We start from the raw sequence: 27,282 nt of genomic DNA on the forward strand, positions 1-27,282 counted from the left end.
CGTGTACTACGGAAACGATAGAGGCGGGGGAGCGTAAGAATTCAGGGAAGGCTGGGGCCAAAATGAAAGCGCCTCTAGCCTCAAAGTCAGGAAAGTTGTTGTGCCTGTGATTGATGGCACCGAGGCGGCAGGGATCGTTGCCGCTAACCGTGTGGGCCATGACATCCTCGAGCCTTCCGCGCTGCATTGTGGACCGCGAAGACACTGGACCTATCTCGATCTTCTGTATGGTCTTACACGCCGTCTCCAATCCAGCCCACTCGCTCTTCTTCTCTCTCTCCCAGCATGCGTTTACAGATCTTGCATCGGCTCGCGCAACATCTATGAGCTCATTATCTTCGTCCAAGCCACAGGCCACCCAACCAAGCTTTCGAAACACGCGCCAAGCACCCGCTACGTTTGCCAAGCACCATATAGCGTGATACGATGACGCTGATCAATGGCTGTGGTGTGGCTGCCAGTCCACTCATAATTTCCACTGGATATCTGCCACACGAAGATCCAACGGGGCGGCGCCATTGTGGCAGTGAATGACGACTCCAAGAGAGGCGAGGTGGCTTCGCATACGCTGTGTCCCAGTGACTTTCAAATTGGAGAAGTAGTTTTACTCAGCAATGCGCTGCATTCTTGATGAAATGTGCAGTTCATTATTGGAGGAAACTGCCTGAGCAGATGCTTGTTATCGTAGTGTCCATCTCTCGTTCTCCTTGATTGCGATGTTCCGGTTGCATCAAGGCGAACTCAGTGATCTGCGCTGCTTGCGTCAACCGCCTTCGTAACTCTTCACATCATTGACGCGGGCCGACTTGCAAACGCCGTACGGTTTGTCCAGTGGGTATATATTCCTGCAGATATATGACTACGCCTAACGTAAAGTCGTTTATGCTGTTCAATTCGGTTCGTCCCAGTACATCTTTGCTGTATGTCGACTACGCTGTTTGAGGTCATGTTTCGTCCTCGTCAATAGGCAATACTTCTTCTCGGCTCAATCCAATCTCCTCTCCAACTCTCCTAACGACCTCCTTGATAGCAGCGCACGCCGGACTGTCCGGGTAGGCCGTCAGGAAGCTCTCTCCAAAGTCGCAAGCCATGCCTATCCTTGGGTCCAGCGGCACCTTGCCCAAAAATGGTATATTTTGATCCTTCGCTAATCTCGCTGCACCACCCGTACTCGCTCTGAAGATCTGAGATTCGTGCTTGCAACCCGGGCATACGAACCCGCTCATGTTCTCCACGATGCCCAGTATAGGTATACCCGCTTTCCTGCAAAAGTCGATCTCCTTCCTAACGTCGAGAAGCGAGACTTCCTGGGGTGTAGAAACGAGGACTGCGCCGTCGACGCCGCTGGCTTTGAGGAAGGAGTTGACGGAGAGATGCTCGTCGGATGTACCCGGTGGTGTGTCGACGACGAGGAAGTCTAATTCGCCCCATGTTACATCCATGAGGAACTTTTTGATCAACCCGTTCTTCTTTGCGCCGCGCCAGATTACAGCGTCGTCGCGGTTGGGTAACATGAACTGTACGCTCATGACTCCTAGGTTCTCGCTGACCCATACTGGTTCCCACCCTTCTCCGCTAACGTGTATTGTCTCTTCTTCCACGCCCATCATCTTTGGTATGCTGGGCCCGCAGATGTCGGTATCCATGAGCCCGACGGTCGATGACGGATTCGATGCGAAGCCATGTGAAAGCATTGTGCTGAACGTCGACTTTCCGACGCCACCTTTACCGGAGAGTACGAGTATTTTGTGCTTTACGGAGGAGAGGCGCGCGGTAATGATAGGTATGTCGGGATCGGGGCCCTTCGGCGCGGAGGCGCATATTGACTGATTGGGACATCCTGCGCAGGAATCCGCTTGGCCGGCCGTGAGAGATTCGGGACCAGGGCAATGTTCTGTTGCGATGATGTTAGCAGTCTGTACTCACAGAGTTGCAGTATAATGGCGGAGGGGTGGCGGGGCAAACGTACCTGGCTCGGGCGCAACGAGTTTTGGCGCAGCCTTAAGAGGTGCTTCGAAATCGACTTGTACTGGCTCTTCTAGTGAGGGCGCCATGATGTATGTGAATGTGACTGTAGGTGTGGACGTAAATGCTACATCGTCGCGTGCTGGAGGAAAGTCCTAGAGGCTTGATAATCAACATTCGTGACAGGGTTATACCGGTAATGCTTGGCATTTTGCCCCACGAGCTCCCGACGTCGGCATCCGACTAGCAGTGTCGCCTTACACAAGGGTGAATCTCAGCAGATGCGCTGTAGACTACATTAGTATAAGAATCAAAATTCAGTTAGGTTCTAGGGCAATGTACACTTCTAGATGGTTTACTTCTTATGACAAATCATCCCTGTCCTTGAATGGGGTGGGGTTCATAACATGCAGTTTGGCCGGTAAAGCGGATTCCCCACGACAGATTTCGTGTTGCGTTGCCGCTGACATCAACCCCACATATTTCAGGAAGAAGGAGAATATAATAGCGCGGAGGTTGTCACGGAGATTTTGCCTGTTGAACAATCCACAAACCTGAGTACGTATTCCTCAACCATGGTTATGTATTCTCGTATTTTACACTTTTGATATATTGTAGGAGGCAAGGTATGATGTGAAGTGTCTATTCATGCAAGCTATGCTCGTCTAACTCATGTGAAAACTATCCCTGTTTATCGAGAAACAGCCCACTAACCAGTCCAACGCTATCTTCAATCGAGGTGGTGGATACCTACTTCAACTTGACCATGACGTATGGGATCTCAACATCCTCCTCCTTCTGGTCTTCAGCTGTTATCTCGAAGATAACGTTCTTCTGGTGCTCCGGTACCGGCTTCCTGCTCACGTGCTCCACAAGCTTGCTCATGCTATCTTTTGTTAGTCGTGTATAGGAAAAGGAATTGATGAAACTTACGTAAGCGGCATCCTATCCTTCAACTTAGATGGAGGATAGAATGATGCGTAAAGCAAACTGACACCAGAGCTGATCATTTGAATCGACAGACCTTTCTTCTCAAAATGCGCCACGAAGTCCTTCAGGGGGATATCATCCACCTCAAAACGGTCCCATAGCTTATCGATCGTAACTTCACCATCGTGCCCTTGGTATGTGCCCTTCGGGCTGGCAATCGGCTCACTGAAACCGAAGAATGGCAGCGCCAAGTTGATGAAGCCGTTCTTATATTGCTCGATGTCCGTCTTGCCGTCGATGATCTTGTACAGCTCAAGGTTGACGAGACCGGTGACCAAAGCCGTGGTGGTGGCAATGGCCGGGATGATCTTACCAGCAATGAACTTGGTCTTGTGTCGGTCTGCCTGCTCGATCTTGTAGTTCTCGGCACGGAGGTTGCTGGCAGCAGTGATGAAGTCGATGTGGTGGTTGGAGTCGTCATCCTTCTCGAACTCGACGGGCTCAAGCTTGAACCCAGCAAGAGACTTTGGTGCCGGCAATTGGCTGATAATGCTGTCGAGCGACTCATTGTCGTCGCCACCAGCCTGGTTGGCATTCGGATCTGGCTCCTTCTCATCGGCCTGGATCTTCACTGTAGGGTCGGGCTGGAAGTCAGGAACGATCATGTCGTTGAGAACTTCGACGTAGTGCTCCTTGGACGCATTTGGCTTGATGCCGTAGTTGAACGCGTGTAGGGTGGCAGCAGCTTCCACGTATGTGAAATGTGTTGGGTTTGAAGAGTCAAACTTCGATGGGTCTGGCGCGCGCTTGGGCCCCGACCAGAATGGCTGACCGGAGCCCGTCTTGGAGTCCTTGGGGAAGTTGTAGAGCAATTGCGCAATCGCGTGGTTGTAGTTCTTCTCGAACTGATGACGGGCCCAGATGATGCAGTCGTCAAACGACAACGGCTTTTCCGTGACCAAGAAATCCCTCAGGGTCTCCAGAGTCTGCTTCTCATTACCGGACTGCTTCAGTGATGCTCCAAGGTAGTCTGGCTGTGTCAAATACAGATTGACAATCTCAGGACCCTTGACGAACAGCGAATCAAACGACTCTCGCGCCCAGGCAATTGTGTGCTCGATTCGGTTGGGGAAGCTCCTTAGCGTGCACATAGGGAACGACTTCTCAGGTGGATCTTGAGATGAAGAGTAAGACTCTGTGATGAATGGCAGAACAACCTGGGTGTTGCCCTTGGTACCGAGAGTACCGCTGTCAAGCAGAGGTTTGCGGAAGAACACACATCGTCGGTCGACGTATGTACGCGCCTCTACGTTGTCCAGTGCATTCGTTACACCGTCCAGAGAATTCCAGAACTCTTCGTTGAAGATGTGCTCTGTCTCCGGGCCGACCTTGTCTTGCAGTGTAACGATCTTTCCACTGAGGTCAGGGTTCATAACCTGAACTGCCTTTGCAGCGGCATCGCTCTTTAGCTTGCCAACATCCGCTGGTCGGAACAAAAACTGTCGGTTCAAGTTGCTCTTCTCGATTTGGTCGTTGTCAGTGACAGTGATCTTGCCATCAGGGCCAGTGCCAAGACCCATCATAGCCCAATTCTTCAACATCTCGCAGCCGATGGCACCCGCACCAACGAGGAACTGCTTAACGTTGCTGAGCTTCTTCTGGTATTCCTGTCCCAATACAGCGATTTGACCGTCGTAGCGCGAGCCAATCGGAGCACACTGCTCTTCCGAACGGGTCGTGGAGGTAGGGATGGACTCTAGCGAATCGAAGTAGAGGAACTGAACGATGGGATGGAACTTTCCAGACACAGACTTCAAGACTTCTTGAGCAGCCATGCCACCGAAGAAGGCAGCAACGGGGCTTAGGTCACCACGAGCCTGGTAACTGAGCTCCTTGATGAGCTTCTCGTCCAGCTCGACCTTCTCCTCACCCTCACTTGCGATCTCTTGTGCAATCTTGAAGAGCTCATCCGCATCGGCTTCATGGTGAGGACGTGGGAACTCGCCCTTGTGGAGGTTCGCAAACTTGTGGATGGCCTGGATACCAACGTGGAGCTGCTGTGGTCGGTCGAACTTGGCGAAATCGGAGATGAGAAGCTCGGGCTTCTTGAGCTGCTTGCTGAAGGGCTCAAAGTTGATGATCTTGGGCATCTTGACCTGGATGAATTGTCCTCCCTTCTTGTACTCTCCGAGGCCAGACACGTCGCCAATGGAGAATGTGTAAGGTCCTTTGACCTCAATCTTGCGAGGCGCACAGCCGTTGAGGCCCTCCATGCCCTCAACTTCTGAGAATGTGACCCAGTCGCCATCCTCCAGGCCGTGTCTTGTCTCGTCTAGTGCCGATACAATACCCTCCTCATCAATACCGGCAATAATACCGTTGTTGACATTCTCACCAGTCGGATCGCCGATGGTGAAATTCTTGCCAAAATCGGTGAAGATGGTACCGAATAGACCGTATGTGTCGGTAATGACGACGTAGATGCCGTTGTCGTGGCAGTAGTCTGCGATCTTGATTTGATCTTCGAGCCGAGTGTCTGTAAGGACGATGACCTGGAACTGCTTCAACTGCGACAAGTCTGAAGTCAGATCTCCTCCGCTGAATTCCTGCACAGGTGTGTATGGGTTGAGTTCGGAGACGCGCGGTACGGTGACGGAGGCGCGTGGCTTCCCCACATCGGCGGGAGTGAGGAAGAACTGCGACGACAGGTCGGCGAGCGCGGCGGGCTTGGGATCGTAGAGTGTCAGCGACTTGACACCGGCTAGGGCGATGTTCTTCGCAATCTCGACACCGAGACCTCGCAGACCAGCAACGAGGACGTTGGAAGAGCCCATGCGCTTCATGGCCTCGTGGCCCAGGACATACAGCTGCCTGCTGTAGAGGGACTCATCGATGTCGCCGTTGTTACCGGAGGCTTCCTTAAGCTGTTCAACGGCAGTTGCAGGGCTGTCGACCTGCATGTTTTCCTTGAATACGTCAGATTGGGGATGCAGAGGTGTGAAGTTGGTGAAATGTGTAGAGTGGCGGAGACGCTGGAGACGCCGAGTACTTGGATGCAAATGCGGACGCGCAACCGAACAAAGCGCAACTTAGTAATCAATGGGGCGGACTTACTGCCATGGCTTTCTCTTTCTTGCTGGGACGAGCGTCCTCGTCGACGTGTTTCCGCTTCCCCAGTTTGCCGACGGTCGTGGAGCCTGGACGCTGTCAAGTGTGGCGGTCGCGGGCGCTCGAGTGTCGCGGGGTAGTGTAGACTGTTGATCACAGATGTGAAGAAGGACAAACGAGATCAACACGTTTGTCGCTAGATTGGGTTGAGTGTAGAGGGTGTAAATGGAAGGAAGGCAAGGGTTGTAGGCGCAGCAGGGAGGTTATTACGTGAGTACTTGTCACAGCGAAGGTGCTGGAGCTCCACCTAGCGCCAGCCCACTTTAGTCTTGGCGCAATCGTCACTTCCGCCTGGAGTTTTGCGCTACCAGCCAGCCCGCACGACTGCCCGCTTCTATTCACATAGGCGTAGCTTTGCTATTCACCCGTATAACACCACGTCGCCACCAACGTTTACGAGAGGTTTGGAGTTCTTCAAAACATGCGCAGTCTTGCGAGTATATGCTGCTCTTGCGCGGCCCTGTCGAACACGACTCCTGGTTTGATGTTATCAAACCTTGCGTCGGTCAGCCCCGTCACACATTACTCTAGCAAAGACGCCAACATACCTACGGACTGGCACCTTCCGCATCCTAGATCGTGTATCTCCTTCGATCGCTTCCCTGCCCTACAAAGTTATTAGGACAGGCTATTATCACGTAGCTCATGATAACACTGACGGTATGCTCGACGTAGCTGTATTTGTTGCCAAAGAGAGACTAGGCCAACGCCAAGTTGAAGCAGGCCAAACACGATGGCTGCGATGGTGTTGGTGGACTGGCTGTCGAAAGACATGAACGTTTTCGGCTAACTGAAGTATTCGCTTGATGGGAATGACGCTCTTAGCTGTCTCAGCAAGACAGTAAGATGGCCCATCACGTCGCTATATACCTTTCATCATTGTACTTTTGCATGGTGAGCTGTCAAGGGGTATGCGAACTGATGGCGTTCTGCAGATACCAACGGGTCAAAGTACTAATCCGAAGCTGCAGATTGTTTTGTACTTTTGCATCTGACGTTGCTCGGGCATCAGAGATTCGGATTTGTACTTTTGTTGATGCTGACATGATTGGCTCAATATTGCACCGGTGCTCCCACGGACGTGCATGGAGGCGCTGTACTTGCGCGTCTAGGCGAAGAGGACTGCCTGCATGACTTGTACTTCTGTCTGCCAGCCAATAGCATCCAGCTGCAGCTCAGCCTCTTGTACTGGCCTAGTTCACATATAACCCACCCCCAGAGCGCACCACGTACTCTTGGTTATGCATGGCAGCATTTCTTCTTAGGTCTACGTCTCTGGAAATAATCGAAGACTCTCCATTTCCATCTGCTCTACGAGGTCACATCACTTGGGCGATACACGTAACTCAGCTGCTTCTCGAAGATCTACACTATCATGGATATTGACCGGGACTTCAAGCCATTCGACGGGGACGATACCACAACATCCGAGCTTGGCCAACTGCATTCAGACGCCACTTCAGACGCTCGCCCGCGAAGAAAGAGGGCTCGGACTCTCCGCGAGAGTGATTGGGAACCATACAAAGACAGGATCAAACAGCTGCATGTTACCGAAAAGCGACCGCTTCCAGAAGTCAAGATGCTCATGGAGCAAGAATTTAGTTTCACCGCTGAGTAAGATCTATGTCCCCAACTCCGCAGGGTTTAGACTGATACACTAGCTAGAATCCGCCAGTACAGGTCTCGTCTGAGTCAATGGAAGCTGGACAAAAACATCAAACCAGAAGAGATGAAGGCTATCATCAGACATCGCCAACGGCGCGGCCTTGTCGAGACGGACAAGCCCGATTTGAAATTCCGGGTGAGAGGTCAAGAAGTCGAACCGCAAAAGATTGAGAGATGGATGAAAAGACACGATATTTCGGAGAATATGGTGTACGCTCCCAGTCCTGCTTTGCGTATGTTGCTTCATGTGTACGTTTGTTGCACCGCATTAATAGAAAACAGCCACTCCTTCAGCCGTCAGCTACGCAACAATGTCGGAAGTCGGGTCACCAGGCATGCATTCGATTCGTTCTCCTGATAGCGTTCAACACGTCAGCATGAACCTTCAGAGCTCTGAAGCTACACCTCGACAGGAAGTCGACAGTCCGTGCGCTACTAAACGACAGACTAGTACCGAACCGCTAGCCGGGACGTATAAGGTCGACGGGGAACTCGTTCAAACACTAGGGCAATATAGCCTCATCCTGTTTGACTATCACCGTGATGCTTTGGATATTCTTACTGACCGCGTATTCCGATTTACGTAAAGTATAATCGGACTGCAGCCGTCAACTCTCCTCAAGCTCACTACAATGTGTTAGACTTACATGACTTACTCGTCGATTTCACGCCGACGAACAACATGTTGGATGTTCGCATCAGCCGTCCACTTCTGACGGAGCTGTAAGTCACCGAGAACGTTACCGTCAGATTCCATGCGACGCTTGGGGAACAAAACGAGATCATAGTATAGTATCGTTATTTCTATAGCACCAGCGTGACTACACACCTCCCCCCAACACTGAGTTGAACATCATGCTAGAAAAAGAAGGTGCGTGATGAAGAATGTAGAATAGTCAATACACATACCTTGCAAACCAAAATCTCAATGCACTCATTGATTCTAAGAATCGGCAAATTCGAGGGAACCCAAATGTAATATTCACAATTCCTCTTAATGCCATTTCTATTTCGATATCGATATCCATTGCATTCATATACATCTTCACCAGCACCCCATATCTCGTATCCACGCATACGCATATCCTCATTAATCGCATACGTCGGAAAAGTAAAAGTCGAAAACCAAAAGGACATGACACATTCGTCGCTTCGCAGTCGTGAGCGAGGTCGCTTCAAACGCCCAAGTAACGCCAGTAGGGTCGACTTTGTCGAAGCCCATGTTCCCACGGATAAAACCACCCATGCCATAAGACACCAGCACGAGGCTAGACACAAGAACGAGAAAGCAAAAAAAGACTTTATACAGTTTTGGAAAGTTGCTGAAAAGATGTCGGTCGGTGGATGACCGCCTATCGTCTCGATGAGTGGCGTGTCCGGCGTGTGTGGCGATCTGATGAACTTGCGCTGCCTGCGTGATTGTTAGCATTTGTTTTCCGAATGGATGCAAATCGGGTTACTTACTTGAACTTGTGTAGTCGCTGTACATGTATGATGTTCCACTGACAGTGGTGCTCTTGTCGTCGACCTTGGCATCGTGTCTCCTCTTGAGACCCAGCGCAAGAGCGAGACCACCTAGTCCTGCAGCGAGGCCCAGACCCTTCTTCCCGGCGCTGTGCTTCTCAGAGCCGGCGCGCGAAGGACGAGCAGGGCGGCCGGCTCCGTACCAGGTGCGTCCGCCAGCAGCGCCGCCGCTGTGGTGGTGCTCTTCGATGTAGGTCTCCTCGTGGGTGTGCTTGCGCTTCTTGCCGAAGCCGAAGATGGCGAGGAGGGTGTCGAAGAGGGCGCGGGCGCAGCAGAAGAGGCAGAGAAGGAGGAGCAGCAATATACCGAGGATAACACCGATGACGATACCGGCGATGGCACCGCCACTGAGTCCGCCGTTGCTCTCTTCGGTTGCGACGAGGCCGCCGCCTGCTGCACCGGTGGGGATGGGTGTTTGGAAGGGCTGGGTCGCGGTCGGGGTGCCGGTGTAGGTAACGACTACGACGCCAGAGCTAGTTGGACGAAGAGGAGCACCGGGTGTTATACCTCCAGAGCTTCCGCCAGCGATCAGCGCACACGTGCCGGCCTTCAGACAGTAGAAGCCAGAGTCGCAGCACGTTCCGCCGCAGGGGTTTTGCGAGTCGCTGCATGTCGCTGTCGCTGTCGCGGGGATGTAGGTGCTGCGCGTCTCCGTCTTGGTGAGAAGGCCGACAGTCTCAACGTAGGTAGTCGTGTAGTATTGGTAGTAGCCGCCTGCCGCTTCAGTGTTGGCACCACCGCCGCTGGTGTCGCATTGCGCCTGGTTGGCATTGTCGGTGTAGCATCTTGAGCCTGAAGGACAGCACAGCCAGCCGCCAAAACCACAGGGGTTGGCGCAATCTTGCTTCTTGATCAGCTGCGAGCTGTTGTGCAGCGAGGCGAACTCGTCAAAGTGGACGGGATAGGGCTTTGCGAGAGCCGAGGGCAGGTAGGCGAAGGCGATCAGGCCGAGCACGGCGGGAGGAGCGTTGAGAAGCCACATGGTAAAGCGAGCGACTGAGCCTCTCCAAACGCAGCAGAGCAGCGAGGTTTACTGCGATTGGAATAGATAGGACCGTTTGCAGGAATTGGGGGGAAACGAAAGAAGAAGCGCGCTGCAATTCGTAGATATCGTCCAGTCGGCTTGGGAGCGGTGAATGGGTGGGTAGTGCTGCTGCGGGGTCGATCCGTTGGCTAGCGCGTCTTTCGTGTCTGCTGGCGTGGATGACTGGTGCCGGCGTGGTACAGGATGCGAACCACGGAAAAGTCAGTGATGATTGAACTTGGGTATGGAAGTGAGAGAAAGGGTGGTAGGATGTGTGTAATCGTGCAGGAGGAGGTGCGCAAGTAAAAAGGGTACACTTAGAATAATCGTGTGGTTGGAAGCCGCGGGAGAGGCTGGGGTGGTTGGGGACCTTCCAACTCCAACTTCAACAACACCGGGGTTATGCGCTTGCGGGATTTTTGAAACTTGGCTAGACGCAGTAGTGGAAACAGAAGTCGTGTCGTTCTCGTGATGTCAATGAGTTCGCTATTCGTGAGGATGTGTGCTGTCTCACGATTCTACGGGGTGTCGTACACAGTGATGCTCAGCGCTCGCTCCGCCTCCGGTTCACCCAGCAACGTCCGTCGCGGCATCACCTGGCCATCCTCCTCGTCTCAGCGCACGTTCACCACCACCACTCGTCATAGCAATTTCCCCCAGAAGGATATGCCCGTGTTGGCCCAAGCTAGGTTCTTGGCCTTTGCGCGGTAGTTCCTCAATCATTCTGCCTCGCGCACTTTGCTGGTTCTGCGCATGCAGCCTGCGACGTCGTGCAGTGGTTTGCCTTAGTTGCGAATAGCTTCTTGGTATTTCTATCGTCTTTCCGCAACCTCCGGAGAACTGTCAACTTGTCGTTTTGGGAGTAGAATCTAGACTCCAGAGCCCCAGCCGGCTATAAATATCATCCGGTACCTGCAGGCGCGTGTGATGTTGTGGGTCGCCTGCTACGCTGTCAACGGGGCCTTGCGTGCCGCACATGCCAATCACTACACCGTAAGTCGACAACAGGTACAAGCTGTGACATTCAACACTACCGAGGATGCAAGGTCACTTTTCAAGACATTGACAACTGGCACTTTTCTCTGCCGGCAGCCAAGCGTGCATCTGCCACGTCTACCAAATGATAGCCTCAGCCCTCCCTGTCCAGCCCATACTCTTGGATCATCTTCTCCGCTGCCTTCTGCGCAATTAGATACGCTGTAGCCTGCGAATGGTTGTTCGTCACGACCGGCGCAACACTCATATCAACAACTCGTAGCCCCTCCACTCCCCGAACTCTGAAATTCTTGTCCACAACCGCTTTTTGATCTCCTTCCTTACCCATCTTGCACGTCCCGCAAGCATGCCACACGGTACCCGCATTCTCACTCGCAAATCGATCCACATCCGCATTCCCCATGGATTCAGGGCCTAGAACCGTGCGCACGATATGTGGCGCGATAGTAGGGTTGCCTGTCAATTTCGTCCATGTATTGCGGATAGCTTCGCGGAAGATGCGGATGTCGTAGGGATGCGTGAGGTAGTTCAACGTAATGATTGGCTTGTCGGATGCATTTCTGGACCGCAGCGTGATCGAGCCGCTAGATTGCGGGTTCATGAGAAAAGCGATGAAAGTCATGTATGTGTTGCCTGCATCCAATTGTGTACCCGGTGGCCACAGTATCGAGTTGTTGATGAACTCGTACGCTGGGACTTGGTCTCTGGATAGGAATTCTTGGAGGTCTGGCGGAAGCGCGGAGTACTCTTCGTATGATTCCAACTCTGGTAGTTTGAGGAAGCCGCCCCAAAGCGACGAGTTTTGGAGAGCGAAAGCACCGGTCTGGTCTTTGGTCCAGGATTCCTGAGCTGCGGCGATGAGGTCGGGATTGCTGTCAAAGGCGTATTTGTCATTGATTGAGCCTGAGACTTCCACCGTCATGAAGGTGAGGACGTGGTCTTTCAGGTGCTTGCCTACGCCGGGTAAATCGACTTTGACATCGATGCTGAGGGCTTCGAGATCGGATCTTGGTCCGATGCCATTGAGAAGTAATAGCTTGGGTGAGTCGATTGAGCCACCGCAGATGATGACTTCCTTGTTTGCCGTCGCTGGGGTCCTGTCAGTACTCGCTACGTCTCTTGTTGAACTAGATGGAACACCTACCTTGCCGCCCATCCTCGAGAACGACTCCAGTGACCTTATTCCCCTCCCATACGAGCTTCTCTGCTTTCGCATCTGTCCATACCTCAAGATTACTCGGCGGGTCCATCAAATGCGCAATCGCACTCGTACTTCTCCCCTCTTTACTATAGCTATGCGGAAAGACCATAATGCCCACCGGATCTCCCGAATTAGCATCGATAACGATCTTCTCTCCAGCCGCAGCCAGTGCCTCCATCTGTGGCACTACGCCTTTCTCAAGCACAGGCGGAAGACCAACCTTCAACTGGCCTTTCGTACCGTGAGCGGTGGTACTTGGATCAGCGATATGCTTGTAATCTTTTGAGCCGGAAAAGTCATAGTTCTCAATAGCTTGAAACGATTCCTTGACAGACTCCCACTTCCAACTCTCGTCGTCTACCAGGTCGCTCCAGCGATTGTAGTCCTCACGACTTCCGTACAGATACACGGCGAAATTCAGGATGGAACTTCCGCCTAGGCCTTTTCCTCGCGTGTACGGTATCGTTCTGCCGTTCAAGGCGCCTTCGGGCTTAGAGACATAGCCGTGGTCCAGGTCCGGTCGGAGCGCTTGCGCATAGTACCGATGGTAGGGTGCGCGGAGGTAATCACCAGAGGGGCTGCTTCCGGCTTCAAGGAGGAGGACAGACGGTTTGCGTGCGGAGTGGGACAGTCGGTGGGCAAGAAGGCAACCTGATGTTCCGCCTAGCAATGGATGTGTTAGCATCAATCGATACGTGTAAAGTGAGATCCCGCTTACCTCCTACGATGACGAAGTCATACGCTGATGCCATTATCCGAGCTTTGCAGTTTACTATAGAGGCAACTCTTATGTGTCGTACCTTCCTAGGTCGGGCACACACCCTACTTTATATGTATCCTCGCTCCATGCAGTCGCGCTGCACCTCAAATAACGTGCAGCATCATTAAGACATGCAGGCCGCAGCACACCTCCGTCAGCGTCGGAGAAGTCCATTACCATTCCCTGTTCTTGATTGGTCCCGAGGATTTGGAAAAAAGGCAGGTGCGCGAGCATCATGCGAATGATCTAACTTGGGTTGGACATTTTTCTCGCATGTAAGGCAAATTGCCAAGATAAATTTCAGCTTGCGACTGCGCGATGGCGGGGTATCATGGATGTAAGCAGCAATGGGTACAACAGTTCATGCAGATCATAGACATAGCTTGAGGCTAGCTGAACAGGTACTAGACTGATCACCTAAGACCTGCCTCACCACTGTTTGGGTTGGTTGACAGATTCCAAGAAATCTTACGGTTGTACAGTATGACATGTAATAGCTACAGACTGTCCTCATTCCGCTATTCTAATTGATCTTTGGGGAAGACATCGGTCGTCATCATTCGACAACTGAGTGACCTCGTTGTGTGTAATCATCGTTGACATCAAACTTGCGGGAATGCTATTCCGCAGCCAGTCTGGCTTCCTGGAAACCCTTTTTCCTTCAGATGCCACCTGTGGCTCTCCAATCTTAGCCGACTTTGGGAAGCCCTGCTCGGCATCGCGTTGGTCGGCTGAGCGTCCTTCGTTTTCGCCACTTGATTCTCGTCCGGCTGTAGCAAGACTTCGATGATGGAGAGGCGAGAATCTTGCGAAACTGCGTGCGACTAGCGCACGTAAGTCGGGCAGCGAAGCTGCAATAATGGCAAACGAAATTTGGATCGCGATCAGGATATTGACGGCGCTGCCAAAGTATCTCATATTGCCTTCTCGCCGCTTAATGAAAGGAATTTGAAGCAAGGCGACGATACAAACAATGAAACCTAGCCCGAAGACGAGAACAAGGCCAAGTCGTTGCCGGATCCTGAGTTTGGAAAGCTGCCATACGTATGGGATCGGGAGCGCGAAGATCATACTGTCTACGATGCTATCGCCTATCGCCGCGGAGTAACTGTATAGGGCAGAACTGAAGCACTGTGATCCAGTGAAGTCGAGCCAATTCCCGGTCCATAGCTTGCTGATATCTTCGCACAAGACTATGAGAACCGTGAGGACTTCGATGAAGTGCGCAAGAGCCAGGACGAGAAGGACATAACAGCATTTTCGAAGTGATGCCATCCCCGGTGGGAAGATTCGGAGGTAGTAGGCCAAGACCGAGAAACGCGTGAAGGTAACGGCAAAGATGTACGCCACGCGACGTTCGAAGATGTGCTGTTGCATGTCAGTATGATTTCTTAGACACATTGGAAGTCTTACTTGATAGAATGGAACTTCCGACGTTCGATCGGGACTGAAAAAAATTATGAGTACGGCTCGGAACGATCTGTGCAGCACGGGAACTCACCCTTTTCGATCGTAACCCCAATTGTCATCTGCACTCATACAAGATATCACGGTACGTGCGAGAGCCGCGGCCTGATTACGATTAGCCCGAGCAAACTACAAGCTCTCTGTACAAGCTAGTTCGATTGGGGCTCAACATACCGTGCCCAGGATGATCAAGATATCATCCGGCGCTACCTTCTTCTTAATTGCTAGCCTTGAATACACTCTCATGATGACGGTGCTCAAAGCTAGTACCATCAGCGGTACCTCCACCGCCAATGCTGTTTTGAAGCCTCTGGTTGCATCGCCAGCATTCACCTCGACGATTGGCTGGGCAAGTGTGACGTGTAAGCTCTGATTGTCCCGTGTTGTGTACATGGCTGGATATAGGCAAGCTGGTTCCACGGTAAGGCAAGAATAACACTAGCTCGTTTGGTCTGGAACATGAAGGCAAAGTAACGTGTAACCGGCAGAACGACATCAAAATCGAAGACTGAGGAAAAGTGTCCGTGGCGGGGCCACTTGATACTGATGTTGATGTTCGTTCAATGGTCGCCAAGCCTTGACATCTCCTCCAGCTGACGTGCCCACTGAAGCTTACTGAGCACTTCGCGTAAGCTGCCCTACCAATGAGAGGCCAACTTCAGCTGTGCGCGCATACAGCTTCTAGGCTATGATGCTGACACACCTCAAGTTAGCAAATGGCCGACGTCGCGAAGCTGCAGGGCATTCCAAGTGCAAATTGGCGGTGCCAAGTGGGCGGAGCGGAATACGAGATGACTGAATTTGACTTATTGCAGCATGGAAATCGACGTCTTGGCTGCTCATATAACGGTGAAGAGGCCGATCGGTGGCAACTACGCTGGAGCTACCTCAGAAGATATCATCGATCTTCTCTGTCTGATCGAAATCGTACGCATTGCCAAATGGCCTATTCAGATAATTCTTGAGCAATTGCTCACTCGAAACGTACGTGGCCGCAGTCTGCAGACCAGTCTTTTCAGGCAACAAGCGTTCAGCGAGCTCTTCCGCAAGTTCGACTTCCATCGAATTTCGATACCATGGCGCGAAGTGTACTGTGAAAAAAAGTCAGTTGACAGAACCTCGTGCCAGCAAGAAACTTACTCATTGCAAGCATAACTCTCGGGTCTTCGCTCAGATTGGGCTTCCCTCCATGCCAGAGTCGCAGATCGCGAACGATTATGCTACCTTTCTTCACGACCGGCTGAGCGGGTGGTCGAACCTCGCGACGAGCATTGAGCAAATGCTGCTTGATCCTTCCGCTAGCACGATCACCGTGTTCACCTTCTTGGTCGGCAATAGTGGTACCTTGGTGTGTACCAAGCCAGATCTCTGTGGAGCCGTTCTCTGGCGTCATAGTCACAAGAGGAACGTTTACCACGAGGGCGAAAGGGATTGAGGGGTGGTCGAAGTCTGCATCATTGTGGGTCGGCTGAGAGGCTGGTGGCGATGACGCAGTTGGTGGTAGTGCGGTGTTGCCAGAAATGAAGCGCAATGAAGGCCTAGGACCAAGCGTTGTTGAAGTGACCTGCGTCACGATTGGGTCTGGTTTGAGGTTAGTACGTGTTTAGAGCGTGGCAGGACTTACTTCAATAGACACGTACTGGCATATATCTCGTCGCTGAACCACTCCTGGGTCATAGGAGGATCTTGTTGAATGTTTCCCTTGTTGTAATTGAAGGGACTGTCCTTTCTTGCCTGTAATTCGAGTGCATCCTGGACCATCCTCTTGTTCAACCGGTCCAAGACTGCATGGTCAATCATATCTTCCAACACCACGAGGCCATCGCGAGAGAGCGCTCTGGTAGCGATCTCGAGGTTGCGTTGGTTGAGCCCTCCGGCTTTGACTTCAGACGCAGAAGGCACAATGGAAACAGGTGTTGATGGAAGGCGCGGAGACATGGTGGGTCGGTGGATGACGCAATGGTCAAGACTGGAATCGTACAAGGAGATGTGCACGCCGTGATCTCTTCAAGTGTAACGGTACTAGGCCGAACAGTCTCAGACGTAGTGAGCTTTATATGCTATAACGATCTGGAACGTGTAGCGGAACAGACGAAAGCGGTATGGGGAGGCGCTAAACCCAGTACAGGACTGCAGCCGTCTGTGGAGAACCTGGTCACAGCCTGCATGTCGTCGTGAGACGCATGGTGCGGAGAGCTTACTCTATGCTCCAAGTACCAAGAGAGACACAAGATGGGACCTCCACTTAGACGGTGAGTAGTCGACGGCGTGTGTTGATGGAGTAGACGATCCGACGTTCTTGGTTGGAAGCTGGAAACGTTTTCCATCAACGCGGTCACGCGCCGTCGGGGTGTCGGCGGCATTTCGATAGTGTCGTCGGTCAGGGATGGGTGGTCAGCGGAGGCACAGCATAACGTCTTAGCCTTGCACCGCGGTGCCCCTACGTGTAAGTGAACTCAACGAGGGGGTCTTGGATGGGGTTTGTATTGAGTGTGGCACAGCGTCAAGACCACTGCATCGCGTGCGCGTGATTACGTACAATGCGTGCCGTCCACCGTCTAAGCAGACATTGGAACCGCATGGAACTATGCAAATAAGAAGCCCAAGACAGAAGAGGATTTAGGCAGGCACCGTGGCTCAGAGTCGCGAATCACAGCGTTGGCAGGCGGACGGTTGACCGGGATGGAGTGAGGAGAGATGCGGAAAGCGGCATGACGCGAACCAAGGCCAGGAGCCAGGGCCACCATCCCTCCACATTGTTTCCAGCGCCGGGTCCACCAACTCACCAACACACTCTAAACCGCCGCACTGTTTCAGCGAATATAGCAGCTATTGTGTACTTCTTTTCTGTACACGTTTCCCTTGCAGGATTATCGCACACGTCTTCCATACGTTTAATCAACACCACGCGCCACTACCGCGCTCCTGCGACTATCGCAGTCCACGGACCTTCATCGAACCACGAATACTATCAGCACCGCCCGTCGATCCATATAAACAAGGCTCTATACCTCCACCGCCATTGGCAACGGGCAGTCTTCGGGCAACATACCAGCTTGATACTATACGCATACGGCGCACTCGCTCATCACACGACACATACCACATCTACACACATCGCCATCATGCCGTCGCAACGTCGCGTGAGGTTCTTTGGCATCCTCATTGTCATCACAGTCGTTGTGCTGTTCTACATGTCAAAAGGAGCCCACCAAACACAGACATCCGACTTTTACACAAAAACCCAACAAGCCTTACAAGAAAAAGAATACGCAGAAGCGACGAAGCAACGCGATGCAGAGAGCGTCGGATCGCGACTCAAAGCCGCTGAAGAGCAGGCAAAGAAGAACGCTGAGGACAAGTACACAGACCACAAGGTCAAGGTAGAAGGACAGGACCAGAAGAGTGTCGCGGGCCGCGTCAAGATGGACGGCGACAGGGTCCCCGGCGTCGCGCAACAGGGTGGCAAGCCGCGCGACCAAGCAGCCATGATGGAGCATGAGACGCTTGAGGATCACGAAGTGGAGATGGAGCTCAATGCCATCCTGAAGAAGAGCCCAAGTACGCTACTCCTCCCTCAGTTGAGCCCTGCACAGTCACTAACTTGTCACAGTGATCATCTTCTCAAAGTCCTACTGCCCTTACTCGAAGAAAGCGAAACACATCCTTCTCGAAAAGTACAACATCAAGCCTGAACCCTACGTCGTCGAACTCGATAAGAGCCCAATCGGCCAACAACTACAAGCCTTCCTGCACAAGTCGACAGGCCGAAGAACGGTGCCTAACGTCCTGCTCATGGGAAAGAGCATAGGAGGCGGCGACGATATCGAAGAGCTCGACCAGACCGACACCCTAGTAGCGAAGGTCAAGGAAATTGGCGGCAGTCGCGTCACCGAGGTCGAGCATCGCGGCGCCCGTCCGGAGATGCGACGAAAGATGAGGGCGTAGACGGGTCTGCGCTGTTCCCTCCTGCTCTCACTATGCTTGCAGGCCATTTACTGCGGCGTCTCGTGGCCCGGCATGCTATCTTGTGCATGTTTTCGGGTAGGTAAGATACCCAGGATATTTGTACGGATGGACATCAGATCTCGATGGTCTGCGTATTGCGATGGATATACCCTTTATAGTTTCAATATCTTGTACCGTTGGTTTCACTCACACATCTGCTCTCGCTCAATTCCCACTTAGTCACTGGAAGCTGTCGTTGCTGACCCGATGAGGCTGGGCCGCCCCTTCCTCGCACAATGTTCTTTCTCTCACCTTGGGCGCTACTGCCGACCATACACGATAAGCCATGTGCTCTCACCTCACCCATGCACCTTCCATCCTTACTCAAGCCTAAAACAGCAGTCCTTCCACTCTTCCTTACTTCTTCTACACGCAATTCTAAATCATCGCGACCTTTTCGTCCAAGCTGAAGCTACACTCTGACAAGGTAAGTACTAGCTGGTAGCCGTGTCTACAGATGCTAACATTTTTAGGCTTTCAAGATGTGTCTCTACTGGAAGAAGCTGCACACATGTAGCCACCTCTCTGATCGTCCATACATCGAGATGTGCCGTCCGGGCTTTCTCTCCAACAGCGTCTGCCCTGACATCAGCGACGACGACAAGTCCCGCCCATCGCACTTCCCATGTTACCCCTGCATCAAGCTTGAGGCGCGCACTGAGACCGAAGCCCAAGTCCGGTTCGAGCAGCACGAGTTTGCCAAGGCCTACGAGGCTCGCGAGCGCGCAGTGAGGGGGAAACAGGCAGCGGAACTGAGGGCCAAGGAGGAGCGTGTCCGACGCGAGGCTCGCGACAAGGCCGCACGGGAGCGAGAAGCGGAACAGCGTGCGAAGCGAGAGAAAGAGGAAGCTGAGCGCAAGGCCAAGAAAGAGGGCGGTGCCTGGATCGAGACGTCGGTCGGAAAGAAGCCAAAAGGCAAGAGGAATGGCGGTGGCAGTGGCAGTGGCAGTGGCAGTGGCTCTGCAAACGCTCCAGTAACACCATTGAGCACCCTATCAACCACCAAGATGGCTGCAGCACCCAAGAACATCAAAGAGCTCGGCGGAAGCGCTGGAGGTGGTGAGCGGATGAGTCCCAAGAAGGGTCGGGTTGATCCAGGTGGTAGAGCTGGTACTTGGGGCCCTAAGAAGATCTTGAGCAGGCAAGAGAACGTCGCAGAGGTCAATCCCTCGGCAAAGAAGTGAGATTGGGGGCATGAGAGATAAAAGTACATGATCTTGACGGCATGCTGGGTGTCACGATCGTCCGTCATCGGTTGCACCATGCAACTAGTCAGATCTTGAAAGTTAATATTCTATTCACGTTCTTGCCTCACCTCATACAAGAAAGGATTGAGCACCAATCTCTAAGAAGTCGATATTACCTTAGGGAATATGTGAGCTTTAACTTCTATACTGATGTAGACGACAGAGCACATATTTAGCTTTCTCCTGTTATGAGGTGGCCTCATAACCAGCACTGATTCTGTTTGCCGGGTTGACATTATCTACCAAAGCACCCCGAGTTGCCTCTAAAAGAGCAGTCGCATTCTGGGATATCGTCGTGGCATTCAATATGTGCTCGCGTGCTCGTATGCTCGCGTGCCTTGAGCGGCTTCTCGGTACCGAGTCTGTAACGGCAGTCACCGTGAGGGTGACTGAGGAAAGCACGCCCACGCGACAACGCTTTCGGCCACCGATATTGTCCCACAGCAATAAATTCCTTCACCGTACCTCATCGATTTGCAGCCTTCAGCATTTTCAACTCGTGCTCCTCCACGGCACCCGCCCGAGAAGCACATCCTCCCACCAGCCATCATGGCCTCAGAAAGAGACCCCAGCAAGCCCAAGGCACCCGAATTTGCCGACCGACTATCTTCCATGGCCGCAGCAGCGTTCCTGGGAATCGCATGGTTCATCTGCATCGAGCTCAACATCCGCCTGTTTTACAGGGCCACGCGTCGCAGCCTTTACTTCTGGAGCTGCTTACTCTGTAGTTGGGGTCTCGTAGTCCACGGCATCTCGATCCTCCTAGTCAACTTCAACAAATGGACATCATACTCTGCCATCGTCTTCATTCACCTCTCATGGCTCGTATTCGTCCTCACTCAGTCTTTTGTTCTATACTCACGCCTCGGCCTCGTGTGGAGAAACACGAAGAAGGACCGCTATATACTCTATATGATTACTACTAACTCGGTCATCTTTGGCCTTACCACAGTCTTGTTCGGGATGATTGCTGCACGTCTCTCGTCGCACGCAACCGTACCGTACTAATTGATCGTAGCGTCACCCACGCTTCGTCGCGCGACTCGAGAACGCCAACCTGATCTGGGACAAGGTGCAAGTCGCCGCTTTCTTTACCCAAGAATCCCTCATCGGGTTTTTCTACATCTATCAAACCAGTATGTACTTGCAGAACCTCCAACTTCTGGGCAAAAGTCGTCGCGTCACTCGAGACAATCTCCGGAGTCTAATCGCTGTCAACGTCCTCATAATCATGCTCGATGCCAGCGTCCTGGGTTTGTGCTACAGCGGCCACTTCTTCCTCCAGGGTTTCTACAAGGTCGCTGTATATGCCGTCAAGCTGCGCACGGAGTTTACTATCTTGAATCAGCTGAGGCAGGCGCTTGCGGATGGCTCAACAGGTGGGTCGGGAGTTGCTGTGCAGACCGATCAGAGACCTATCGTGATGGCTTCTCCAAAGTCAAACGACGTGGTGGAGGTAGTCGAATAAGAAGACTGGGAAGGTGGACGGGATGAGCAGATATACGAGAAGGTGATTGGATATATAGCATGAGATCGGAGTTATTCGGCGGGGCCATATGTCTTTCTTCACCTTACATGGCGTATAGCCTGAATCAATACAGCCATCATTCAACACGTGTCCACGTTATCTCACGATAGAGGAGGCTCTTAGCGCGCTCAATGCGTTTACAGGATAGATTTAAGTATCTTGAAGGACTACTGGCTGCATCATAACGCTGTCTTCCACCTCCCGGCTTCTGCCTAAAAATCTCCTAGCATATCCGAAACAAACACAATTATGCCTTGATGATACTCTGAGTCGCCTCAGAAGATAACGTCTCCTTTTCTTCAAGACTTGAGCTGTCTTCTAAATCTCCAAAGAGTATTCAGGCGGACGTGTAATAAACTCCAACTCGGCCCATTCCGCAGCCTCAAGCATCTCTTCCTGAGACAACTTTCCTCGAGTATCTGCGACCGCATTTTCCGTATTGACGAGATGTTTGATCTGGAAAATAACCTGGAGTGAGTGATTTCGGTCCCAGTCGCCATGTAGTCCCTTCTTGGCGTGCACCTTTGCCACTAGTAGCCAGAACTCCTGCCCCTTCTTGTGACGCAAGCCGGCCACATATTTAATGAACTCTAACGCTTCTGGGTCTGGATGATGATAGCAAAGAGTCATGAACTGGCTTACGTCTTCGGATTTGGCTCTGGTGAAGAAGGTCGCAGGTAAGTGCTGCCACCATTGCTGCACGATGTTTTCGTCTTCGAAGAAATGTCCAAGAGACCCCAAGATCTCTTCACAGTCGTCTCCTGAAAGATTCATGGCTTTGGCAGAATTACTCGGCAAAGTGCCTGCGAGGTGCGTGTACTAGTGCGTAGCGGCGTACTCTTGGAAAGCTTTGGCAGCTGGGGTCAAAGCTTCGCTTCCGGGTTCAGCAAAACTAGGAAAGCATTGCTTCAGTAGGCGGAAATGAAGCTCAGCAAGGTTGAGGCCACGGCCATCTTTGCCCTTTTCGTTTAGAGGCTCGCCGCCATCATTGAGAAAGTATTCCTTGAGTGATGGGTACGCGAAAGAGACAGTTGTCGTGGAGGGTATACACGTAAGCTCTAATGCGCGTGCAGGGTCGTGGACCTTGAGATCACTGAGGGAGATTCCGTCGTCTTGGACGAGATCAAACAGGGGAGTGAAGTTATCGCGTATCCTTTCACCCAGCGAGGTGCCCGTGCTGCGAGTCAGCGAGAACCTGCCTAAGACGCGATCGAGTTTTGCTAGGGTCAAGGACCGACCAGCGTGTGCTACGAATGTTACGATACAAACCAGCTCTCCAAACTCTTTTTGTGTGAGTACATTGCTGTAGACCTGCAACAACAATGTGACCAGTTCCATAGCATCTCTTGGCGCAGTCTTCAGGCAAGCAGTGACATTAGATGTATTGAGTTGCCGTTTGACGATCTCGAACATCAAGTCTGCCCATAGAAACCTGCCCGAGGCCTGGGATAGAACGTTCTCTCCGATAGAGATTGGCCTTGTTTCACCGGCTAGCAACGGAAGGCGGTGTACGTCACAGTATGTGATCCATTTCTGTGGGTCTTGTTCCTCGAGGTGGGTGGTTTTCGAGTCGATAGAGGAAGAGTGGCTCATGGTTGAATGATTTGGCATAAGGTGATATGTCGTTGTATTCGTATAGGTAGGTAGGTGTGTTGATTGTGTAGACTGGAGATTGTACAAGATGTGGCGAATTTGCGTATTGGGTGTAAGTATGCGATGTGTTCTAGAGAGCTCAATATTTCGCGGTGCAAGGGTGTTTATATAGACAGGTAAGCTTGAGGACATTCAACGTCTAGAATGTCAGCTGCACGTTGGCAACGTGTAGATATGTCCAAAGAATGAGCGTAAACAACAAGCATTGATCGTGGAATGGAATCGGAAAACGCCCATAGCAAAGCTGCGGTACCCATGGGAGCAACATGTGAAGCGCTAGTCAAATTCGTAGAACCTGTCCTTGAAGCGTGCAGCAGCAATCGCAGATTTCTCCAAAAGGTATGAATACTCAGTTTTCGTATAGATACTGTTTGATTAGCTCTTCAGTTCCGAAGGCTGCTTGGGAAATGGCGAACTGTGACAGTGACAACGACCTTTCTGCTGGGCGTATGAACGGCAGAGGTGAACTGAGTGCGTCCTGTCGCACTTGGTGAAAGGAGAACGCTTAGCTGGGGAGCTAATTATAAACCCCTTAAGAGTCTTTAGAGGAGTCATCTCGTGTCAGTCGCACTTAGCTATCCAGGGAGTGGTGGATACGATGAGAAAAGTCATCAATCGTGACGTGAGGATGTTTGCAGGTAACCGAGGCGGGCCACCTGGGCATGCGAGCATTCGTGTGGCGTTATCGGGCTCAGCGCTAAACTATATCCGGAATGGGCGGTCGCCGATAACGAACCTAAGATCTCGAAAAATTGGGGAGGGCGGGCCATGGCAAAAAGAGATCTCGGTACCAGCGCCAGTCTTGTGGATGGCGAGGTTGAGATTGGTAGTGGAGCTCCGCGGTGATATTGGAAAGTGGAGAGGAGTTGGCAGCAAGCGTGCCAGAAAATGACGGTGCAGCTGATCAGCCTGCGTAACCTTCAGCCCCAGGCGGAGACACTGGTCTAGGCACTGCGTAGTGCATCTCTGTTGGTTTCCGTCCATTTGCCGCCGCTTATGTTCTACGATCGCATTTCGACACAACGGCGAACCTGACAAACTCTAACCAGCTGAGCTGTTAGTGCATCTTGTTAGTCGCTGTCCAAGATGTATCGCTACACGGCCATGCCGAAGGAACAAAACCATGCAAGAACAGGGCCAGGCAAAGTCGCGCGACAAGGCTACTGGCTATGCCGTCATCAGTCGGTGGCACCCAATGAGATCGGACCAGCTAAACCTCTGCCGTCTTGGACATGAGGGCCGTTGAACGGACGAGGCTTGGATCAGCACTTAGATCGCAGCGCCTTCATCGCTTAGATCCGTTTCGCCAGTAGTCAACGGTAGCGTGAAAGGGCTACTCGTTCCCCGCGTACGTATAATACCTTGTCCCACGGTACCGGTCCTGTAAACTGCCATTACCACGAGGCGACTCACTCTCACCCAATCTACGCGCAGTCACCTGACAATACTCTGCCCTTGACAGCCGCCTGCCCTGCCATCATCAAGATGGATGTCAAGCAGTCGGAGCGCAGCCTCGCGCACCTCAGCGATGAGGAGAAGATACCCGTCGAGCACCCCGAAAACGCGCGCGCTAAAGTCGAAATCCCCATCTACAACGACGTAGAACGCGTCGACCAAACTGACTTGTCTTTCGCTGCAATTCTCAAAGGCACAGCCGCGAACCCGCTCAACACCTTTGAGAAGAAGGCTGCCCTCATCAATGTCGAACTCGATAAATTTGGAATGGGGAGATACCAGATATGCATCTGGTTTCTCTGTGGTTTCGGATACTTCCTTGATCTCGCCTGGTCACAAGGCGTTGGTTTAATTGCTTCTGCTATCTACCAAGAGGTGAGTTAGGCCAGATAAAGCGGGTACCGTGTACTAAAGCGTTCGCAGATGGGAGTTTCGGACGAACACACTGGAGATATATTTGCAATTGCCAATGCAGGACTTGCTGTCGGTGCGCTCGGCTTTGGTCTTGCTGTGGATATCATCGGACGCAAGTGGGCTTTCAACCTGACTTGTCTCATTACCTCCGTATTCGGACTTTTGCTGGTATGTTCATGAAGCCGCGATTTCAATCAACGATCATTAACAATATGCCAGGCCGCGCCTAAGTACAACTACCCTGCGATATGCGCCATCTACTTCCTCGCGTCATTGGGTCTCGGAGGTAACATCCCTATCGATGCGACCATCGCGCTTGAGTTTCTACCTCATAACCGCCGCTTCCTTGTCGCGCTTCTTTCCATGTGGCAACCCATCGGTGTCGCCATTGCCTCTTGCATTGCCTACGGCACCACCGGCCAAGCTAAGTGGCGCTGCGACCCCGACGCCCCAGCTTGTCCCGACGCCCCAGCTGGAGTCGATTGTTGTACCGTTGACAGTAACATGGGATGGCGTTACACTGTCATAGTGCTTGGCTGTATGACCTTGGCTGTCTTCTTTCTTCGGTACTTCGTCTTCACTTTCCATGAGTCCCCCAAGTTTCTGCTTGCGCGAGGAAAAGAGCAAGAGGCCCTCAACGTCCTTCACAGGATTGCAAAATTCAACAAGCAGCCAGCTCCAACATTGACAATGGAGATGTTTGCCGCCATAGATGAGGTATCGTCCAATGCCACGTCAAGCGCACGACTTTCCACTGAGGTACCACTTGAGGTAGATCAAGGTACCCAGGATACCACCGAGAAAGGTAATGGGTTTCAGCGCCTCAAGGGCATTTTCACCAAGAAGCGTAATGCCACACCAAGCGCACGAAATTCCACTGGGGGAGCTCGAAGTACCAAGGCTACCACCAAGAAAGTCATCAAAGGATTCGGCAAAGAGCTTAAGCGCCTCAAGGGTATTTTCACCAATAAGCTGACTGCCTTCACTTTCGTCTTGCTTGCGCTGGCATACATGGTAAGCATCTCGACTTTTGATCATTATGTTCCCTACTAACAAAAACAGGGAGACTACTGGTCCTTTAATCTGGCGGGTACCTTCCTTCCGCTTATCCTGCTACGCAACAATGTCGATGAAGGCCGAGGAACTGTGAGCGACACCTATGAGCAGTACTTGATCATCTATTTCCCAGGTATCATAGGTGCCATCTTGGCTCTTGCATCCATTCAGTTGCCTCTTGTGGGTCGAAAGTGGTCACTAGTCTTTTCCGCCCTCTGCCAGGGTATCTCAATGGCAATGTATACCCAGGTGTCTTCGACCGCTGCTTATGTGGGTTTGAACGCATTGGAGTACATTATGCAAACTGTAAGTGAAAATTTCAAACTCAACGTTTCCAATGCTGACATGTGTTCAGTATTTTAATGCGGTCTTGTACGCGTCTGCTCCGGAGCTCTTCGACACTGTCTACCGTGGTAGTGTGAGTGGCATGCTTTCTTGTCTCGGTCGTATTGCAGGAATTGTCGCACCCTTTGCGGGTGCTCAGCTCCTGGCCGATCAGAGCTCTGGAATCCTCTGGCTAGGTGCTGGTGGTATTTGGCTATCTGCACTATTGATGTGCTTCTTGCCTGTGGAGATGAAGAACAGGCAGATGTTCTAAGGAAGTGGATCACGAAGATCCCTTAGAAGTCGGCTCTGATGCAGGCCACCATCCATAAACTTACTGATACCCCATGCATACGCATAATGCAATACAATTCGTACAAACGGAGATATATGCTCGAAATCAAACTTGCCGCGCTGTACCCACACCGATCGCGCTGAAACCCGCTAAACCAGCCATGTACTAGCGCGCGTCGAATGACGTATCTTGCGGCCACCAACATCATGAAGCCGTTGGCTTTGCCCATCCGCAACACCACCTTTCGTCTTGTGCGTCCATCTTGCATCATGCAGCTTATTGCTTTCCTGCGCTTAGCGCTCTCACACGTCCATGAAGATGCGCTTTCATATCTGCCCCGTTCTACTCTATCGTTATTCGCACAAAGGGTACTTACGCTGGCTAGGGAGCTGAACGTTCATATCATAGTGTTGCGGCGCACAATCGCGACCGTGACTCATGCTAGCTGCAACATCGGGGCCTGACAAGCCGGCGCGCTTGCCTCGGAGCACAAGAGCAGCTATCAGCGCGGCTGTGAAACCGCGACATGTCGATCCAGTGCGAGCCAAGAAGACGTTACCAGGGGTGGTTACAACTCGTGTCGCATTCTACAAAAGCATTCA

General features: G+C 52.1%; 12 protein-coding genes across 12 annotated transcripts; 5 read left to right on the forward strand and 7 right to left on the reverse strand.

Annotated features, from left to right (window-relative positions):
- Window positions 1-944: 944 nt before the first annotated feature.
- BKA58DRAFT_407789 (P-loop containing nucleoside triphosphate hydrolase protein) lies at window positions 945-2,054 on the reverse strand (the record flags this gene model as incomplete). The annotated part of the gene is made up of 2 exons (XM_046172045.1): window positions 945-1,894; window positions 1,970-2,054. 2 exons carry the CDS (start codon window positions 2,052-2,054, stop codon window positions 945-947), a joined length of 1,035 nt encoding a protein of 344 aa, XP_046031523.1.
- A 539-nt stretch (window positions 2,055-2,593) lies between these two features.
- Window positions 2,594-6,271, reverse strand: BKA58DRAFT_329511 (ubiquitin-activating enzyme E1). The gene is made up of 3 exons (XM_046168139.1): window positions 6,010-6,271; window positions 2,899-5,861; window positions 2,594-2,851 (listed from the first exon to the last, which is right to left on the reverse strand). Exons 1-3 carry the CDS (start codon window positions 6,013-6,015, stop codon window positions 2,716-2,718), a joined length of 3,105 nt encoding a protein of 1,034 aa, XP_046031524.1. The 5' UTR covers window positions 6,016-6,271; the 3' UTR covers window positions 2,594-2,715.
- A 1,167-nt stretch (window positions 6,272-7,438) lies between these two features.
- BKA58DRAFT_434400 (Clr5 domain-containing protein) lies at window positions 7,439-8,315 on the forward strand (the record flags this gene model as incomplete). The annotated part of the gene is made up of 3 exons (XM_046173265.1): window positions 7,439-7,677; window positions 7,729-7,961; window positions 8,011-8,315. The coding sequence occupies 3 exons, from the start codon at window positions 7,439-7,441 to the stop codon at window positions 8,313-8,315; spliced, it is 777 nt and encodes a 258-aa protein (XP_046031525.1).
- A 765-nt stretch (window positions 8,316-9,080) lies between these two features.
- Window positions 9,081-10,234, reverse strand: BKA58DRAFT_434401 (uncharacterized protein; the record flags this gene model as incomplete). Its single annotated transcript, XM_046173266.1, has 2 exons — window positions 9,081-9,139; window positions 9,193-10,234. 2 exons carry the CDS (start codon window positions 10,232-10,234, stop codon window positions 9,081-9,083), a joined length of 1,101 nt encoding a protein of 366 aa, XP_046031526.1.
- A 962-nt stretch (window positions 10,235-11,196) lies between these two features.
- On the reverse strand, window positions 11,197-13,617 carry BKA58DRAFT_22548 (choline dehydrogenase). The gene is made up of 3 exons (XM_046166337.1): window positions 13,192-13,617; window positions 12,417-13,136; window positions 11,197-12,361 (listed from the first exon to the last, which is right to left on the reverse strand). The coding sequence occupies exons 1-3, from the start codon at window positions 13,223-13,225 to the stop codon at window positions 11,406-11,408; spliced, it is 1,710 nt and encodes a 569-aa protein (XP_046031527.1). The 5' UTR covers window positions 13,226-13,617; the 3' UTR covers window positions 11,197-11,405.
- An 85-nt stretch (window positions 13,618-13,702) lies between these two features.
- BKA58DRAFT_22604 (uncharacterized protein) lies at window positions 13,703-15,295 on the reverse strand. The gene is made up of 4 exons (XM_046166362.1): window positions 14,875-15,295; window positions 14,735-14,805; window positions 14,647-14,680; window positions 13,703-14,601 (listed from the first exon to the last, which is right to left on the reverse strand). The coding sequence occupies exons 1-4, from the start codon at window positions 15,091-15,093 to the stop codon at window positions 13,744-13,746; spliced, it is 1,182 nt and encodes a 393-aa protein (XP_046031528.1). The 5' UTR covers window positions 15,094-15,295; the 3' UTR covers window positions 13,703-13,743.
- A 293-nt stretch (window positions 15,296-15,588) lies between these two features.
- BKA58DRAFT_407793 (uncharacterized protein) lies at window positions 15,589-16,638 on the reverse strand (the record flags this gene model as incomplete). Its single annotated transcript, XM_046172046.1, has 3 exons — window positions 15,589-15,791; window positions 15,841-16,281; window positions 16,341-16,638. The coding sequence occupies 3 exons, from the start codon at window positions 16,636-16,638 to the stop codon at window positions 15,589-15,591; spliced, it is 942 nt and encodes a 313-aa protein (XP_046031529.1).
- A 1,187-nt stretch (window positions 16,639-17,825) lies between these two features.
- On the forward strand, window positions 17,826-18,648 carry BKA58DRAFT_302682 (glutaredoxin domain-containing protein; the record flags this gene model as incomplete). The annotated part of the gene is made up of 2 exons (XM_046166942.1): window positions 17,826-18,261; window positions 18,314-18,648. The coding sequence occupies 2 exons, from the start codon at window positions 17,826-17,828 to the stop codon at window positions 18,646-18,648; spliced, it is 771 nt and encodes a 256-aa protein (XP_046031530.1).
- A 248-nt stretch (window positions 18,649-18,896) lies between these two features.
- On the forward strand, window positions 18,897-20,048 carry BKA58DRAFT_22632 (uncharacterized protein). Its single transcript, XM_046166370.1, has 2 exons — window positions 18,897-19,135; window positions 19,182-20,048. Exon 2 carries the CDS (start codon window positions 19,191-19,193, stop codon window positions 19,890-19,892), a length of 702 nt encoding a protein of 233 aa, XP_046031531.1. The 5' UTR covers window positions 18,897-19,135; window positions 19,182-19,190; the 3' UTR covers window positions 19,893-20,048.
- A 448-nt stretch (window positions 20,049-20,496) lies between these two features.
- BKA58DRAFT_464581 (uncharacterized protein) lies at window positions 20,497-21,423 on the forward strand (the record flags this gene model as incomplete). The annotated part of the gene is made up of 2 exons (XM_046174918.1): window positions 20,497-20,780; window positions 20,974-21,423. The coding sequence occupies exons 1-2, from the start codon at window positions 20,505-20,507 to the stop codon at window positions 21,421-21,423; spliced, it is 726 nt and encodes a 241-aa protein (XP_046031532.1). The 5' UTR covers window positions 20,497-20,504.
- An 879-nt stretch (window positions 21,424-22,302) lies between these two features.
- BKA58DRAFT_396912 (uncharacterized protein) lies at window positions 22,303-23,076 on the reverse strand (the record flags this gene model as incomplete). Its single annotated transcript, XM_046171392.1, has 1 exon — window positions 22,303-23,076. One exon carries the CDS (start codon window positions 23,074-23,076, stop codon window positions 22,303-22,305), a length of 774 nt encoding a protein of 257 aa, XP_046031533.1.
- Window positions 23,077-24,371: 1,295 nt separating this feature from the next.
- On the forward strand, window positions 24,372-26,670 carry BKA58DRAFT_22646 (sugar transporter-like protein). Its single transcript, XM_046166374.1, has 5 exons — window positions 24,372-24,966; window positions 25,015-25,173; window positions 25,225-26,019; window positions 26,068-26,367; window positions 26,417-26,670. Exons 1-5 carry the CDS (start codon window positions 24,622-24,624, stop codon window positions 26,657-26,659), a joined length of 1,842 nt encoding a protein of 613 aa, XP_046031534.1. The 5' UTR covers window positions 24,372-24,621; the 3' UTR covers window positions 26,660-26,670.
- The last annotated feature ends 612 nt before the right edge of the window (window positions 26,671-27,282 follow it).

The sequence above is a fragment of the Alternaria rosae genome, assembly GCF_020736505.1.
Source record: "Alternaria rosae strain MPI-PUGE-AT-0040 chromosome Unknown BKA58scaffold_1, whole genome shotgun sequence".
Lineage (NCBI taxonomy): Eukaryota > Fungi > Ascomycota > Dothideomycetes > Pleosporales > Pleosporaceae > Alternaria > Alternaria rosae.